Raw genomic sequence first — 18,462 nt, forward strand, 5'->3', positions numbered from 1 at the left:
TTTCACAGCAGTCACTATTATTTTGCACAAGTATATTGACTGTACCTGATTATTTTACTCATAACCTACTTATTAAATTTTCTGGCGTCTTGTGTGTTACGTCCAGGTGCATTTAAATATATTTTGTCATTTCTTTATGTTTATTAGCGCTGCATATATACTTTTATACAGTGGTTACAGAAGCGGTTTGTGCTACGGCGCTGCGTTACTTTGATAATTGTGCGGTCATGCAATGCTGAACCCAAATTTTACATCCTTTTTTGCCCAGGAGTTAAGCTTTCTTTCGGTGGTATTTGATCGCCTGTGTGGTTTTTATTTTTTGCGCTATAAAAAAAAAAAGACTGACAATTTTCAGAAAAAAAACTATATTTTGGACTTTTTGCTAAAAAACATGTCCAGTAAAAAAATGTAAAAAAATCTAATTTAGTCATAAATTTAGGCCAAAATGTATTCTGTGACATGTCTTTGCTAAAAAAAAAAATCCCATGTGTAAATTAATTGGTTTACGTAAAGTTATAGTGTCTACAAATGGCGGAATACTGGAATTTTTTTTCATACTAATAATGGCGGCAATCAGCGACTTATGGCGGGACTGTGGCGGACATTCTGACACTGGGGGGGGGAACTGACTTGGGGTCACTGAAATCCCCAGTGACACCAATAAAGTGATCAGTGCAAAAGAAAAAAAGCACTGACACTGTACTAATGGCACTGGGGAGGAAGGGGTAATATTTGTAAGCAATCAAAAGGTTAAATGTGTGATAGGAGTGTTTTACTAGGGGGCGGGGGGTGTGCTTCACTGTAAGCACACTGATCGGATGGCTGCGCTCAGCCATCCCGAACAGTGTGCTCAAACTGACAGTAAGGAGGGCTGCATTTTAAACAATGCAGCCCTACTCCCTGTCGGTGTTTGTCAGTAATCACCGGGCTCCAGCGGGTAATCACCGGCCGGGACCTGGTGATTGACACCCGTGGCCACGATCGGTGGAGCGGGTAGGGCGGGTGCACGCCCCCTACCTGAAAATGCAAAATCACGTATATATACATGCCGCAGTAAAAGTACTGTGGCTGTTCGGCAACTGGTTAATTTTTGAACTCATTTGTTTTGGTTTCTTTGTATGGATTGCATGGGTTGTTACCGAAATGTGGTACAATTTTAATGTCAATAACACCTCTATGTCTTCAGTCTGGAGGACTTTCTTAGGTTTTATATATTCTGCCTGTGTGATTGCCTAAGTGCTTTTTCTACAAAAGTATGAAGTAATTACTGCGAAGGAATCAGGTTTTCTCTTATCACAATACTGGTGCTTACTGTGTGAATACAGGAGACAGATAACCCCCCATTATATTCCATGACTACACAAGTCACAGCTATTGAAACAGGATAACTGTCTGGTCAGTGATGGGGCATTAAGCTTCATGGGGAAAGCAAGATACCACTTAAAGTCAACTTTAATGAAAAATATTCAAAATCTATAAGAAAATAAATTGATGATTTCTGCATTAAAATGTTCTATTATTTATAATGATTTAGATAAAAAAAACAAAACAAAACAAAAAAAACCACACACACAAAACGCAACATTTATAAGAAATATTTCATTTATTGGAAAGTACATGTGACGGTGCTTTGTTTTAAAAAAAAAAAAAAGAAAAAAAAAAGAAGAAGAATGAATAATAATAAAAGGCATTTAATCTAGCCTTCTCCGTCACTATCTTTTTCATTATGGCCTGTGATTATTGTACACACCTTGTTCTAAACATATCACATGAGGCCAGCACCACTCCCTCTGAATCATAAGACAAATGAAGCTGACATTGGCTTACCACATGGACAGACGACCATGTTTATTATACAGTATTAGGTGCTTAGAGTTAAAGAAACCCATTGCATTTTTTTTTCTTTTCCCTAATATTAAAATAAATTACTACAGTAGCCGATAACCATACTTTTATCATGGAGTGTTTGATTGGCCTAACAATGTTGCTGCCAATCCATTAAAGAGAAATTGCATCAACTTAATTCCTACTCTTTCAGTCAGTGGCAATTTGGAAAATACCTGAACAGCAACTTTAATTTAAGAAAAGGGATAAGATTTAGAATTACCAGGATAAAAAGGAAGAGTTCTATTTGCATGCAAATCCGGTAAGCATGCATGTCTTGAAAATTAGGACCCCTGCGTCTTTAACGTGTCCTCACATTAAATTCCCCATTGCTATGGTGCCTTGATACAGCTGGCTAAAATCCAACTGAAGAGAATTGCTATGTACGAATCACTAAACAACATTTGATTGCATAGCTGTGTTTAACGAAGGAGTTTTAGATCTACTTGAAAAAGATAGCTAATTTATCTCATCTTTATATTCCATTTTTTGGATCAATATCTTTGAGGAAATGGGAGACATATGCAGATTAACACATACACCTTGCTCTAAAAACATCCCATAAGACAAGGCCAGCACCACTCCTTCTGAATCATCACCTGATAAATTAAGCTTGGCTTACCACATGGATACAGACAAAGGTCTTTAATTTATTAGGTGTATACGGTTAAAGAAGCCTTTTTCATATAATTTTTTTTCTTATTTCTTTGCCCTATCGAATATTAAAATAAATTATTCCAGTAACTGCAGTACTTTTATCAGAGGATGTTTGCTAGCGTTTGACTAACCTAAAACATTCTTATCAAAGGTTTCAGCTGACCTAATGAGTCAGCACACCACATCCCTTAATCTTTATACTTAAACTGTTCAAGTAAGTTGAAGGCATACTGGGACTCACCGAACCTAAAACGCTGCTGCTGAGACACAAAGGAAAAAAAGTGTAACAACTTAATTCCTGCTCTTGCAATCAGTGGCAATTAAGTCAATATTTAAATATCATCTATTGTTTAAAAAAGACGATTTGGAATTGCCAGGGTAGAGGAAGGGTTTCCGTTACATGCTAATTGTAAGCATGGATATCTTGAAATTCAGAACCCCTACACCTCTGTAATGTGTCCTAAAATTAAATGTTTCACTGCTTTGAAGCCCTGATACAACTGGCTAAAATCCAGATACTAGATAGTCCATGTATAAGTCACTGAACAACATTTTGACTGCATACAAGTCGCAGAACATATTGATTGAACAACATAGCGAAGTTTAAAATAAGGAGTTTTATATCTGGTTTATCATCTCTTATCTTTGCTTTCCTAATTTGTTGTTTAAGATCTTTGAAGAAATTTGAGATGTATACAGAAATGTCTGGATTGCAGGTAATACAATCTTTCAACCTCCAATCTTGACTGGTGAGCGGCTTCTTTAAAATCTGAAAAGAAGTTAAGTTGAACTTTGTATTCCTCACCCAGAAAATAGACTGTGGCTCTTCTGAATAGTATGGAGAAGACAAAGCCAAAGAAGTGGCATGGATATTTGTGCAAACTATACAGGCAGCTATGGGCCAACAATGTACAAATGTGAAGAAAACTTGTTACCAAAATTCGCCAGTGCACACAAGATCCCGCTTGGGTTACACTTTTTTCATCACCATCTAGTCTATATGTTGCTATTCAGACTCTATAGTACGTTGGGGCACACAGCCCTCCAACTCCACAGCCTCAGGCCAACCCTCGTACTTGTTGCTGCTTTTACTGTTCTTTATTAACTGTTGGGAAGAAAAGCAATACATGAAAACCTTAGTTATTTACTTAGTTACAACTGAAACCCTAAAGACATTTGCTCCCTACCAACATGTACATCCACTCATGTGTAGGTTTGGATTTCCATTACAAGAATAATTTGTGAGAAATCTTATTGGTTGCTCTTAATAACCAATAAATGGGCTTAAAAATGAATCATCCTTAAAAATCAAAAAGAGGCACTGCAGTGATTTAACTTGGCCCTCTCAGTAGCTCTGCTCCCTCTGCTCTCCTCTCCCAGCAGTGATTCAGTAGTTCAGCTCAACCAGTGATTCAGTAGTTCAGCAGGATCTCTGCGAGAATGAGAAAGGTAGGCTGAGTAGCTGAGAGACCCAACTTAAATGACTTCAGCACTTCTGCTGTGACTTTTGATAAGAAATAGGTTTACAGTGCCTGCAGAAAGAAATAAGTGAAGGCTTGTTTTAAAGCTTATTTACTGGCTGAACAACCGACAAATGTTCCCTCAAACTATTCTTTACTGGACATTAGCGAGGGCTTGTTTTAAAGCACATTTACTTATCGGAGGAATATGTATACACCTGAATTTTCACAGCCTGACCACATATTCACTTTAAGGTTCTATTCACACTTCTGCATTTTAAAGGACAAGTTCACCTTTCTCAACATATTTAGGGTGTAACATGTAACATGTTGAGCATCCACAACCTTGTGGTTCCCCAGCACTCGCTGTCACAATTTGGCTCTTCTTGGCAACAAGACATTTTCTTGCTAGCTAACTTTGCATACATAAGTACTGTAGGGAATTTGTTGGCTTGATATCAACTGCCACTTGAAAATAATTATTTTTACCACTTAACTGGCTGACCAGTCTGACAGGAATATAATAAAAAGGTAAGCTCTCTCTAAGCTCTCTTATTATGAACATTCTTAACTCAGCAGGCCTAGATCTGAAAACAGGGCAGCATGATACAGCCGTATATATATATTGGACGGTACAGCGAGACTAGTCTGAGGCCCACAAATTCAAGCCTTAAAGTATTACTAAAGCCTTGTATTATTTAATAGAAATACATCATCAGTATTTGTCATTTTATCCTTGTGGAGCTACTTGGCTGTACAAGATGCCTTGACCTCAGCCCAAGATTAAGCCCAACCGTCTTAGTGCCAAGCACTGACGGTAAGTCCACGGATATAGTTCTACATGCTCAAGTAAAGTAGAGTTAAGTAATAAGGGTGATTTAGTGGTAGGGACACAACCATACAAAGGAAAATACAGGTCAGCTACCAGTTTTCCCACTGTCTTCAGACAGAAGAGCTCCATGGTGAAAACTATTAGTGCTGAGCTGTCAACACCAACATGCCTGATTCAGAGGGCAAGTGTGTGATTTCCATATAAATGCTGATGCCTTTATTCTCACACTTAGAGACCGATCATTCTGACATGCAGTTTACAAATAAAGAAACCTCTGCTTATGCATTTTCGCCTCAAAAGCAATGCTTGTATTGGCAAAATTTGTGAAAGAATCTCTTTAAATACAGGGTGCTAAACCAACTGCACTTTCACATAATTTTACCTTCAAATGCAGTCCATACCAATCTTACATCATACGTGACAAGATATCGCTCTTCCATCAATGCAGTGTACACAATACATAGAGGGAAAATAACATATCAACATGCAGAAGTGTACCTGTTCAAATGGAGTTTTATCCAGGACTCCCTTGGCTCCCAGAAGAACCCAGCTATCCCTGAATGCCACCTCTTTGGACACAGAGCTTCCAAGCTCAGCAAACATCTTCCGAGCCTCCTCTGTCATTCTATGGCAAATACAAACAAAACAGGAAAGGTCAAGACACAAGACCACAGCCACATTGATTCAATCATCAATTTTTTAAACTATATTAAAACTGCTGAGAAAGATTTTATTATTGGCAGCGCATGATGCAGCACTGCTAAGCAATAAGCATGGGACAGAAAGTGAGGGGAAATGTTTTCAGTAGGAACATGAAAAAAAAAACCTTCTGAAGTTTAACATTATAGGCCTGAAAGCAGAAAGAAAATTTTATAAAAACTTAACATGTTATCCTGTTTGAGTGAAAACACTGTTTGAGGACGGGAGGGAAAAAATATGAGTGAGCAGCCCCTACCTGATCATCTGTCTATGCAATTTCTCATTCTAGCTTCAAAAAATGAAATGGCTTTTACTCCCAACAACAGCAGAAGCAACTAGTTTATTTAAATGGTGGCCACCAAACAGTTTCTGATCAGCCCTTCACTCCTTTACTGCATTGGTCCACTGCCTGACCAAAAAGTAGGGGACTCCCTCCCATGATGGCAGTGTGGTGCTTAGTGACTGGTCACCCAGAATTGTCACGTGGGAGGGAAGAATGCTGGCACAGAAACATTAAAGAGCAAAGAAACAGTAATTTTTAGTTGTTTGTGCAGCAGGCATCAAAGTCAACCTATTACAAAAGGCACAGATTCATTTTGAAGACAAATCAGATGGCTTACAAACCTGCAGCTTCAGAAAGGTTCCTTCCTTATAGCAAGAAGCTGTGAAGTGCCTGAATTAAAAAAGATAGATGGACTACTTATGGAAAGGCACCTCGTATTCCCTTACCAGCTATGCAGGCCACAGACGGGTCGTTTATCGGCCGAATTTTCGTCTGCACGAAAAATCGGCCGATAATCACGCCGTTAGTGGGGCCAGCCCGTCGGCCGTTTTTCGCGGATCTCCTCATTTATTTTTATCCGTCATGCTGGAAAATCTGTGAAAAACGGCCATTTTTCATGGACATGGGTGGCAGCATCAGCAACAGGGCCGACCGACTTTTCGTTTATCGGCCCATAACAACCTGTTTATGGCCTGCCTTATGCTTATTTTTTATTTTAATAAAAATTTATATTTTTGTACTTCAAATGTATTTCTTGGCGTCCATTGAGGGACATCAGAATTCAGCCACAAATCGGGTTATACTGCCACCTACAAGAGATTTGGCCACTGGCAGACAAAAAATTGTAAGCCAGCCCCCATATAACTCCTCCTGAATACTGCATTCCTCAGTTTTGTTGAAAGCAGTTCCAAGGGCAAGAGCAAAAAGAGAGGTGGGACTTGGGTCCCTCAATAGACACAAAGAAATAGATCTGACAGTAATTCAGATACAAATCATGTCCAAAAGCAGCCTAACAGAGTTGAGAAAAGCCACAGGAGGGTACTAAGTACCATCAGCAACTCTCGTCCAACGGAAGACTAATGGCCGAAACTGATCTAGAAGAGGTGAAGTCCCCTGAAAGACAAAAGAAAAGTTCCAATAACCAAGAGAAAGCCATCAAAGATCAACCTGCTGCTCAAGATTAGGATAGAAGAGATCAACATCAGTGGGGAATGACTACCACAAGAACACCAATCCTGAAACTGAAAGAGAACTCATGGGTAAAGTGCCTGACAGTGGTAAGTTGCAAATCAGGCACCCCTACAAGGGTGCAACCAGGACCAGAAGTAGAGGATGAACGAAAAAAACATCTCAAGGTTGTCTCCTTACTTTATTTTGTTGAAAAATTACTTTGAGAACACCCTATAGTATTTCTAGCCAAGGCCACCTTCAGTAAGAGCAGATGATTCATGGGTGAGTTTGCTTTGAATATTAAAAATGAATTAAAGTGGTTCTATAGCCTAAATATTTTTTACCTTAATGCAGTCTTTGCATTAAGGTAAAGCTTCTGCTTCTGCAGCTCTTCTTTCCCCTCACTTCCTGGTCTCACAGGTTTTGCTAAGGCAGCGGGCTCCCACTGTTAATCAAAGCTAGTAACGAGGTAGTGGGAGTGTGAGTCCCACTGTGTGTCAATGGATGTAGCAGTGTGGCTCAGGAGTGAGCCTGCATAAGTGCCCCTATGGGAAGCAGCTGCCTATTGGGGGCACATGGCAAAGAGGAGGAGCCAGGTGCACCAGTGGGGGGACCGGAGAAGAGGGGGTTCAGGGACACTTTGTGCAATTCTATTGCACAGAGCAGGCATGTATAGACATGCTTGTTATTAAAAAAAAGAAATCTGTTACAACCAATTTAAATGGCTTTTTTAGTCTGAGGTGCTCAGATACAGTTGAGTTCCGCTTTAAATAGCCTTGTCTGCTGGAGACATGGAGCTATCGCAGAAGGCACCTGCAAAGCCTTACCCATCCCAAAGCTTGTACATATTAGACCATCCAAGGGTTGCAAATTGCAAGAATCCACAACACTGACTCTCTACAGAGAAGTTCAACCAATGATCCCACAATGAAGATGCCATGAAAGGGCACGGAAACCTGTGTCCCCAACTAGATAGGAGTAAGGGGTCCAAGGATATATCGAACCCAATGAAACAAAAGCAGTTTTGTGCAGGAGCACAAGAGCAGTAATAAGGAGAGAGGTGCCAAGACCAAAGTGTTAGTTTGTAGGCCAACAGAGGTGTCTTCTGCACCCAAATACCAAAGGGGCCAAGCCCAACCCCTGAAAAACAACCCCACACCAAACTTTAAACTTGGAACAATGTAGTCAGGCAAGTACCGTTCTCCCAGCAACCGCCAAACCCAAACACGTCCATTGAATTGCTAGACAGAAGCATGATTCGTCACTCCAGAAAACACATCTTCACTGCTCTAGAGTAGAATGGTGGTGTGCTTTACACCACTGCATCCGATGCTTTGCATTGCACTTGGCGATAGAAGGCTTGGATGCAGCTGCTCGGCCACGGAAACCCATTCCATCATGCTCTCTATGCACTGTTGCAGCGCTAATCTAAAAGGCCACATGAAGTTTGGAGGTCTTAAGCTATTGACTCTACAGACAGTTAGCGACTTCTACACACTGCACAGCATGTGCTTACCCTGTTCTGTCATTTTACATGGCCAACCACTTCGTGGCTCAGTTGTGGTTATTCCCAGTTGCGGTTATTCCCAGTTGCTTTGTTATAATACCACTAACAGTTGACCGTGGAATATTTAGTAACAAGGAAATTTCATGGATGGACTTGTTGCACAGGTGGCAACCTATCACGGTACCATGCTTGAATTCACTGAGCTCCTGAGAGCGACCCAATCTTTCACAAATGTTTGTAGAAGCAGTCCGCATGCCTAGGTGCTTGATTTTATACACCAGTGGCAATATAGTGTGTGTGTGTGTGTGTGTGTATATATATATATATATATATATATATATATATATATATATATATACAGTCATGGCCGAAATTGTTGGCACCCTTGATATTTCTCCAGGAAATCATGTATTTCTCACGAAACGTATTGCATTAACACATGTTTTGCTATACACATGTTTATTCCCTTTGTGTGTATTGGGACAAAACAAAAAAAGGGAGGAAAGAAAGCAAATTCGACATAATGTCACACAAACCTCCAAAAATGGGCTGGACAAAAGTATTGGCACCCTTTCACAACTGCGGATAAATAAGAATGTTACAAGCATGTGATGCTCCTGTAAACTCACCTGGGGCAAGTAACAGGTGTGGGCAATATAGAAATCACACCTGAAAGCAGATAAAAAGGAGAGACGTTCACTTAACCTTTGCATTGTGTGTCTGTCTGTGCCACACTAAGCATGGACAACAGAAAGAGGAGACGAGAACTGTCTGAGGACCTGAGAACCAAAATTGTGGCAAAATATCAACAATCTCAAGGTTACAAGTCCATCTCCAGAGAACTAGATTTGCCTTTGTCCACAGTGCGCAACATTATCAAGAAGTTTGCAACCCATGGCACTGTAGCTAATCTCCCTGGTCGTGGACGGATGAGGAAAATTGATGAAAGATTGCAACGCAGAATAGTCCGGATGGTGGATAAGCAGCCCCAAACATGTTCCAAAGACATTCAAGCTGTCCTGCAGGCTCAGGGAGCATCAGTGTCAGCGCGAACTATCCGTCGACATTTAAATGAAATGAAACGCTATGGCAGGAGACCCAGGAGGACCCCACTGCTGACACAGAGACATAAAAAAGCAAGACTACAGTTTGCCAAAATGTACTTGAGTAAGCCAAAAGCCTTCTGGGAAAACGTCTTGTGGACAGATGAGACCAAGATAGAGCTTTTCGGTAAAGCACATCATTCTACTGTTTACCGAAAACGGAATGAGGCCTACAAAGAACAAAACACAGTACCTACGGTAAAATATGGTGGAGGTTCAATGATGTTTTGGGGTTGTTTTGCTGCCTCTGGCACTGGGTGCCTTGACTGTGTGCAAGGCATCATGAAATCTGAGGATTACCAAAGGATTTTGGGTCGCACTGTAGGGCCCAGTGTCAGAAAGCTGGGTTTGCGTCCAAGATCCTGGGTCTTCCAGCAGGACAATGACCCCAAACATACGTCAAAAAGCACTCAGAAATGGATGGCAAAGAAGCGCTGGAGAGTTCTGAAGTGGCCAGCAATGAGCCCAGATCTAAATCCCATTGAACACCTGTGGAGAGATCTTAAAATTGCTGTTGGGAAAAGGTGTCCTTCCAATAAGAGAGACCTGGAGCTGTTTGCAAAGGAAGAGTGGTCCAAAATTCCGGGTGAGAGGTGTCAGAAGCTTATTGATGGTTATAGGAAGCGACTGATTTCAGTTATGTTTTCCAAAGGGTGTGCAACCAAATATTAAGTTAAGGGTGCCAATACTTTTGTCCAGCCCATTTTTGGGGTTTTGTGTGACATTATGTCATATTTGCTTTTCTGCCTCTGTTTTATATTTGTTCCAATACATACAAAGGGAATAAACATGTGTATAGCAAAACATGTGTTAATGCAATACCTTTTTTGTGTGAAATACTTGATTTTCAGGAAAAATATCAAGGGTGCCAACAATTTCGGCCATGACTGTATATATATATATATATATCTCTATCATGCACACACACCTCAATCTCTCTCCCAACTACGACCCCAATTCCAGAAATGTTAAGACACTGTGTAAAATCTACATGTAAACAGAATGCAATGATTTGCAAATCCCATAAACCCATACTTTATTCACAATAGAAAACATATCAAATATTTAAACTGAGAAAATATACTATTTTAAGAAAAAGAATAAGGTACTTTTGAAATTGATGGCAGTGACATGTACAGTTGTGTTCAAAATAATAGCAGTCAGACATCACTAACCTGATCAATCACTGTTTTTGGTAGAAATGATATTTCTACGTGGCAAATAATTTACTAGCAGGTGTAGTAGAGTAATAGAAATCCAACAGACCCAACAGTCATGACATGCATTCTGCTGATTCTGTGTAATTGAATCACTAATTGAAAGGGGCATGTTCAAAATAATAGCAGTGTGGAGTTCTATTAGTGAGGTTATTCATTCTTTGAAAAACAGGTGACAATTATTGCCCTTATTTAAGGAAGGAAGGCAGCAAATGTAGTACATGCTGGTTACAGTGCATTTCTCTCTGAGGAATTCTGAGGAAAATGGGTCATTCCAGACATTGTTCAGAAGAACAGCGTACCTTGATTAAAAAGCTGATTGGAGAGGGGAAAACATATAAAGAAGTGAAGAAAATGATAGGCTGCTCAGCTAAAATGATCGCAAATGCTTAAAAATGGCAACCAAAACCTGAAAGACGTGGAAGAAAGCGAAAAACTACCATTCGAATGGATAGAAGAATAGCCAAATGGCAAGGACTCAGCCAACAATCAGCTCCAGGAAGATAAAAGAAGGTCTAAAGTTGCCTGTGAGTACTGTTATGTGAAGCCAAGCTATCTGCAAGAAGCCCCTGCAAAGTCCCACTGTTGAAAAAAAGACGTGCTGAAGAGGTTACAATTTGCCAAAGAACACATTGACTGGCCTAAAGAGAAATGGCGCAACATTTTGTGGACTGATGAAAGTAAGATTGTTCTTTTTGGGTCTAGTGGCCAGAGACAGTTTGTCAGACGACCCCAAAACACTGAATTCAAGCCACAGTACACTGTGAAGACAGTGAAGCATGGTTGCGCAAGAATCATGATATGGGGATGTTTCTCATACACGGTGTTGGGCCTATTTATCGCATACCAGGGATCATGGATCAGTTTGAATACATCAGAATACTTGAAGAGGTCATGCTGCCTTATGCTGAAGAGGAAATGCCCTTGTAATGGGTGTTCCAACAAGACAATGACCCCAAACACACCAGTAAACGTGCAACATCTTGGTTCAAGACCAAAAAGATTGACGTTATGGAGTGGCCAGTCCAATCCCCGGATCTTAATCCAATAGAAAACTTGTGGGGTGACATCAAAAATGCAGTTTCTGAGGCAAAACCAAGAAATAGAGAAGAACTGTGGAATGTAGTCCAATCATCCTGGGCTGGAATACCTGTTCACAGGTGCCAGAAGTTGGTTGACTCCATGCAACACAGATGTACAGCAGTTCTCAGAAACAGTGCTTATACAACTAAATATTCATTAAGTGATTCAAAGGAAAGCAAAATCTTCAAACATTTTTCAGTTTATATAGTGAATGTTTGAGTTTGTAAAGAATACAAACACTGCTATTTTTTTGAACAGTCTAATATTCACTTTTCTTCAATTTTTTTTTAGAGGAACAACACAAATTAGATATATTTTTCTTCATGTTTTGATTTGGAATAGAATGTGTAGTGTTCCCAATGCATTTGTGTGTATGGAAATAAAAGCTATTAGAAGGATTTTGAGCTTTATTCACTTTTTTCAACTGCTATTATTTTGAACACAACTGTATCAGAAAGTTGTGGCAGGGCAACAAAAATTACAGTACATATTATCAAGAGAGTCCAAGAATCCAGAGAAATCTCTGTGCGCAAGGGACAAGGCCGAAACGCACTACTGGATGCCATTGATTTTTGGGTCCTCAGACAGGTCTGAATTAAAAACAGACAAGACTCTGTGATGGACATCACTGTATGGGCTCAGGAATACGTCAGAAAATAACTCAGTGAACACAGTTTGCTGTTCCATCCAAAAATGCAAGGTAAAGCTCTATCATGCAAACAGTGGAAAGCTGTTCTGTGGTCAGACAGATTTGACATTTTTGGTAACCATGGGCTCTGCATCCTCCAGACTAAAGAGGAGAAGAACCTTCTGGCTTTTTATCAGCACTTAGTTCAAAAGTCTGCATCTCTGATGGTATAGGGGTGCATTAGTGCATGTGAAATGGGCAGCTTGCACATCTGGAAAAGGCACTATCAACACAAATATAAATTCAGGTTCTAGAGCAGCATATGCTCACATCCAGTCGATATATTTTTCATGGAATGCCTTGCATATTTCAGCAGGACAATGCTAAATCGCATACTGCATCTATGACAACAACATGGCTTTTTAGTAGAAGAGTCCAGTTGCTTAACTGGCCTACCTGCAGTCCAGAACCTTTACCAAATGAAAATATGTGGCGCATCGAGAAAAGAAAAATACGACACAGAAGACCTAGGACTGTTGAGCAGTTAGAATCATATAACAGGCAAGAATGTGACAACATTCCTCTCCTAAAATTCTGCAACGGTTTCCTTATTTTCTTTCCTAAAATGGTACATTTTCTCATTTTAAACATTTGATGTTTTCTATTGTGAATAAACTATGGGTTTATGAGATTTGCAAATCATTGATTCTGTTTTTATGTAGATTTTACACACCATTGCAACATCTTTTTTGGATTGGGGTTGTAACACAAGGGGTGTGGCTCTCTTGCCTTTCATCCTCTGCATAATATTTTCTGGAAAACAGGTACCCTGTTATAGTAGGAAACTTGTTTTCCGCCTTACTTTGTAGCAGGATCATCATAAGATGCCAGTAGTATTAGTGTGCCTTCATGGATCGGCCGCAGGAAATTCAACAGCTCAGACACATCTAGGGATAAAGAAAAAAAAAAAAAAAAGCTATTAAACAATTAAGAACGATATTAAATCTAGCAATATTTTCACCTGGTACAACAATACTGGACATCACCACAGTAACATGATAAATCAAAGGAGATAACACGTTCCTGGAAAATAAAGGAAAAAAGCTCAAATCTTTTCATGTTTGTTTAAAAGAGATTGAATTTTTGTACTAACCGAAAAAAAATTAAGTCTTGGAGTCAATTGAGGGACACAGGGACAAGACTTTAAAGGCTGAAGTTTAGGTATGGCTTTTCTTGCGTAGTCACATTACTGCAGCTTGGTAAGAATGCATATCACTGCCCTTGCCTATGCACTTTGTTCAATCATTGAATTAATTCAGAATATAGTTACATAGTTTGTTTGGCTGAAAAAAAGACAAAAGTCCATCCAGTTCAACCATAGAAAAAAAAAAAAAAAGTTATAATCCTAGACCCACAGTTGATCCAGAGGAAGGCAAAAAAACCCAGCAAATCATGATCCAATTTGCTCCTGCAGGGGAAAAAAATTCCTTCCTGATCCCCCGAGAGGCAATCGGATATTCCCTGGATCAACTTTACCTATAAATAAATGTTAGTATCCAGTTATATTCTGTGCATCTAGGAAAGAATCCAGGCCTGTTTTGAAGCAATCCACTGAGCTGGCCAGAACCAACTCTTGAGGGAGTTTTTTCCACATTTTCACAGCTCTCACTGTGAAGAAACCTTTCTGTGTTATAGATTAAATTTCTTCTCCTCCAGACGTAAAGAGTGCCCTTTTGTCCTCTGTGATGACCTCAGGGTGAATAGCTCTACACCGATTTCACTATATGAACCACTGATGTATTATACATGTTGATCATATCCCCCCTTAATCTCCTCTTCTCAAGAGAGAATAAATTCAGTTCCTCCAATCTTTCCTCATAGCTGAGCTCCTCCATGCCTCTTATCAGTTTGGTTGCCCTTCTCTGTACTTTCTCAAGTTCCCCAATGTTCTTTTTGTGAATTGGTGCCCAAAACTGAACTGCATATTCCAGATGAGGTCTTACTAATGATTTGTACAGGGGTAATATGATATCTCTCTCTCTGAAGTCTATACCTCTTAATACAAGAGAGGATTTTGTTCGCTTGAGAAACCACAGCTTGGCTTTGCATGCCATTATTAAGCTTGTGATCTACCAGAACTCCCAAATCCTTCTCCACCATTGAGAATATGTAGAGTGTTCTCTGAATGGTTTCTATGCCAAGCAAGCAGCCCATTGTTCACTAAGCAGCAAGGGAAGAGTTTATCACAGGAGCCAGAAGGTAGACGCGGTCACAGTAGTAGTGGTGCCTACTACAGTGATTACCACCTTCCACAGGGATTGGCCAGGTATGGCACATCTATACTTACAATCTGGACCAATTTAACGTTGGGCAGAGACGGATCAAAATTTAGCTGTCTCAACAGGGACCGGCTGCATTTCAATTGGTTTGTAGCAGTCCCTGCTTGACAGAACTCAATTCTATGATCAAATTAGGGAGAATGTTGGAAAACTCCACATTTTGACAATGGCAGTTGCAGAGGTCAGACTACAATGTCCCAGGGAGAAAAAAAAAGCCATAACTTAACCTTAGCTTTAACTTTCAGGGAGATACTGTCACCTACTAGAGGATTGGACACTGGCAAACCAAAAATGTATACCAGCCAGTATAACTATAACAATCTATTGATTGACTTCTGCTAAACAGACCTGTTGGAAAAGAAAGCCGCTTGATCAGCAGCTGCAGCACTGTGTATTTTGACAGTGGAGGAGTTCCCTTGCTGGCAGAATACAATAGCGTAGCAAGGAGGACACCCCCATCCACCTTGATTGTGTATGTATAGCTAGCTTCAGTCAGGTTGAAAAGACAAAAATTAATCTAGCTCAACCAAAAGAAAAACACAAACAGACTCCCACAGCCTGTAAAATATCCAGACAATGGATGGAACTTTGAAGGAGTGTATTACAGTTGTACAAGTTAGAGACAACTTGTTTAATAGTGATAATGGTGTAATCATACTTGTCATAGTATGTCAGAACTAAATTTTAAAGGCAAATTTGTCTTTATTACAATTTCAACAGTTTAACAGTACGTGGCATGGAGGAAAAATGAAAACAGGTACAAGTGTACATACATAAGAAAAGCCATCACACAAATGTAACAATGATTCATGTGAAAAGGTGAAAATAGTTCCATAAAAAAAAAAAAAAAATGTAAGGATCAATAACATAATGGCATGTACTACGGAGATATGAATAAATATTGTGTCGAGGAGGGCATCCACGATGAGATGTAAGAGACAAAATGAGCCAGTTCCGTATAAAACTAGAATATGAATCAGAATCCAAACGAAAACAAAACAAAACAAGAACAAAAGTAAAAAAAAAAGGGGGGGGGGGGGGAAGGAAATAGAAGAGAAAAAAGGAGAGGTCAGTTGGAGAGATAAAGAAAGACAAGAAGAGAGTGGGATCGGGAGATGGCAAAAAGCAGGACCGAGGCTGTCCTCTTCCAGGATCCCCTTGGGGCAACCCCACCAGCCACATCTGATGTGAGCCGCGGGGTCAAACTGGTGGACCCCCCGGAAAAAATGGAATCAGGGGAGCAAGCACAAATCAGTCAGGGGAACACATCTCACGAAGAGTCGAAGAGGAGGAGAAATGGAGCCAGACCAACCACAGTAACTTGTGTTTATCATAGGTATCATTGGCAAACACCAGCATTTCCTCCATACGCATGATATCATTGAGCATGGACACCCACAACTGAAGAGATTTGGGGGGGGGGTCGTTTTCCGTTTTTATCAATTGACGAGCCGCAGAAAGAAAAAAGTGCAATAGGCTTTTCTTTTGCTGTGTCAATGAGCCTGGCAATATAGAGAGTAGAGCAATCTCTGGCGCAGGGGCCAAGGACTCACCATAGACCCTGTTATACACTGCAAAAACCTGTAGCCAGAATGCTTGTATTTGGTCACAATCCCACCAAATATGGAGCTGCGTACCAACAGCTTTAGTACAACGCCAGCAAAGATTGGATGTAGAGGGAAAAATTGTGTGCAGGGAAAGGTGGTCCCTATACCAGCAAGAAAGAAGCTTGCTTTAAAGTTTTTCTCCTGGGAATAGCAAGAAATGGATGATTTGTGAGTGAAGTGGAACAACGTGGACCAGTCCGCTGCTGAAATGTCTTTACCTAGGTCTCGAGACCATGGCTTGGTATAGGGAGGGAGCTCAGAATGAAGTGCATTGTGTAACACTTTATAGAGGGAAGCTAAGACATGTCTCGGTGGGTCAGAGAGGGAACACAACCACTCAAAGAGTGGGCGATGGGTGAAGGAGGAATAATATAAATATTTGCAAAATGAAGAAAGGTCTAAAGTGGTCAACCAATCCTTAGATCCACCCTGAAGAAGTGGGAGACCCGACTGGGGGCAAATAAATTCTCAAGCTACAGGCCAGAAGGCATATATAAAAGGGACCGATAGCCGAAGAGCCAAACCCTGGAGAGAGAGCAGGGTTGTCAAATAGGAGTGATAAAGGAGAGGGGTCAGAGGATAAGAGAGCAATGACGCCCCATTTATACCACAGCCTCTGTACAGCCACAGTCAATGGGGACAGACCGTAAAAATGCCGATTGTCTTGGCTGTAACCCCAAGGTAAAGCCCGAAGGTCGATCAGGGATAGATCTTGTTCTATCATATAAGAGGCTTTACGGAAGGGTCTGGGAAACCAATCAAGCATCCGAGCTAGTAGATTGGCTCTATAATATTACTCAAAGTCTGGCCAACCCACTCCGCCTCCGAGCTTCGAGTAAGTGAGTAACCTATATTTTAATCTGGAAAATCCTCGGTGCCAAATAAATCGAATCGAAAGGGAGCGTAAAGATAGAAAGAAGCTCTTAGGCACGGTAATCGGTATAGTTTGAAAAACGTATAGCAACTTAGGTAAGGTATCCATCTTGAGGTTGTTGATGCGGCCGAACCAGTGCAGGGCCGAGGCGCCCCATGAAGCCAGGTCTGTGCGAATACGGGAAAGCAGGGGTAAATAATTAAGGGAGTATAGAGCATTAAGGTCATCAGAAATCATGACCCCTAAATACGTAATAGCCTTTGGACACCATTGAAAAGAGAAGTTAGAATGGAGATTCGCCGACATATGATCAGGTAAAGAAATATTCAAGGCCTCTGTTTTAGCGATATTAAGCTTGAAGTTACTGTAGAGACCAAATCTGTGGAATTCATGGAAAAGACTAGGGAGTGAGGTAAGTGGCTGTTGGACATAAACCAAAAGGTCATCTGTGTATAGGGATAGTTTATGGTGTGCAGAAGGAGTGCGGACGCCCAATATCGAGTCGTTAGTTCGAATAGCTCTCGCAAGATGTTCCATTACTAAAACAAAAAGAAGGGGCGAGAGGGGACAACCCTGTCTAGTTCCATTTGATATGGGAAAGGGTGGAGAAACCATACCATTCACTAAGACAGACGCCGAAGGACGAGAATAGAGGGACATAATCCGAGCTAGGAAACGCGGACCAAACCTATCTGTTCTAGGGTGAGACGAAGAAAATGCCAATCTACACGATTGAATGCCTTCTCAGCATCAAATGAAAGGAGGCAAGCCCTTAAATTGTGCTGCTTAATATAAGAAATAAGGTGAATTGTCTTAGAAGTGTTATCCCTTGCTTCACGACCGGGAACAAAACCAACCTGATCATGGAGGATCAAGGTTTGTAAAAAAGGAGAGAGGCGGCTCGCTAGAAGTTTAGCAAAAAGCTTAACGTCCAGATTAAGAAGAGAATTCGGGCGATAGCTACCGCAGAGAGAATGGTCTTTACCTGGCTTAGGGATAACCGAAATACTGGCTGATAAAAAAGACGAAGAAGGTACATTCAGGTCGTCAATAAGATTAAAAGCCAGGGCCAAAAGTGGGGCCAGTTGAGCGGCAAATGTTTTATAAAATCGTGGGGTA

General features: G+C 40.6%; 1 protein-coding gene across 3 annotated transcripts in view; it reads right to left on the reverse strand.

Moving 5' to 3' along the window:
- Positions 1-1,584: 1,584 nt before the first annotated feature.
- The window catches only part of FAM3A (FAM3 metabolism regulating signaling molecule A), a 146,015-nt gene continuing 129,137 nt past the window's right edge, over positions 1,585-18,462 (reverse strand). For all 3 annotated transcript variants that reach the window (XM_089692943.1, XM_089692941.1, XM_089692942.1), the window contains 3 exons: positions 13,386-13,470; positions 5,332-5,458; positions 1,585-3,646 (listed from right to left, as the gene is read on the reverse strand). In XM_089692943.1, the coding sequence (XP_089549069.1) occupies positions 3,548-3,646; positions 5,332-5,458; positions 13,386-13,470 (311 nt within the window). In that variant the 3' untranslated portion in view covers positions 1,585-3,547. The remainder of the gene's footprint in view (positions 3,647-5,331; positions 5,459-13,385; positions 13,471-18,462) is intronic.

This window comes from Staurois parvus, unplaced genomic scaffold (genome assembly GCF_062004578.1).
Source record: "Staurois parvus isolate SC_StPar_1 unplaced genomic scaffold, SC_StPar_1.0 ptg000608l, whole genome shotgun sequence".
NCBI lineage: Eukaryota > Metazoa > Chordata > Amphibia > Anura > Ranidae > Staurois > Staurois parvus.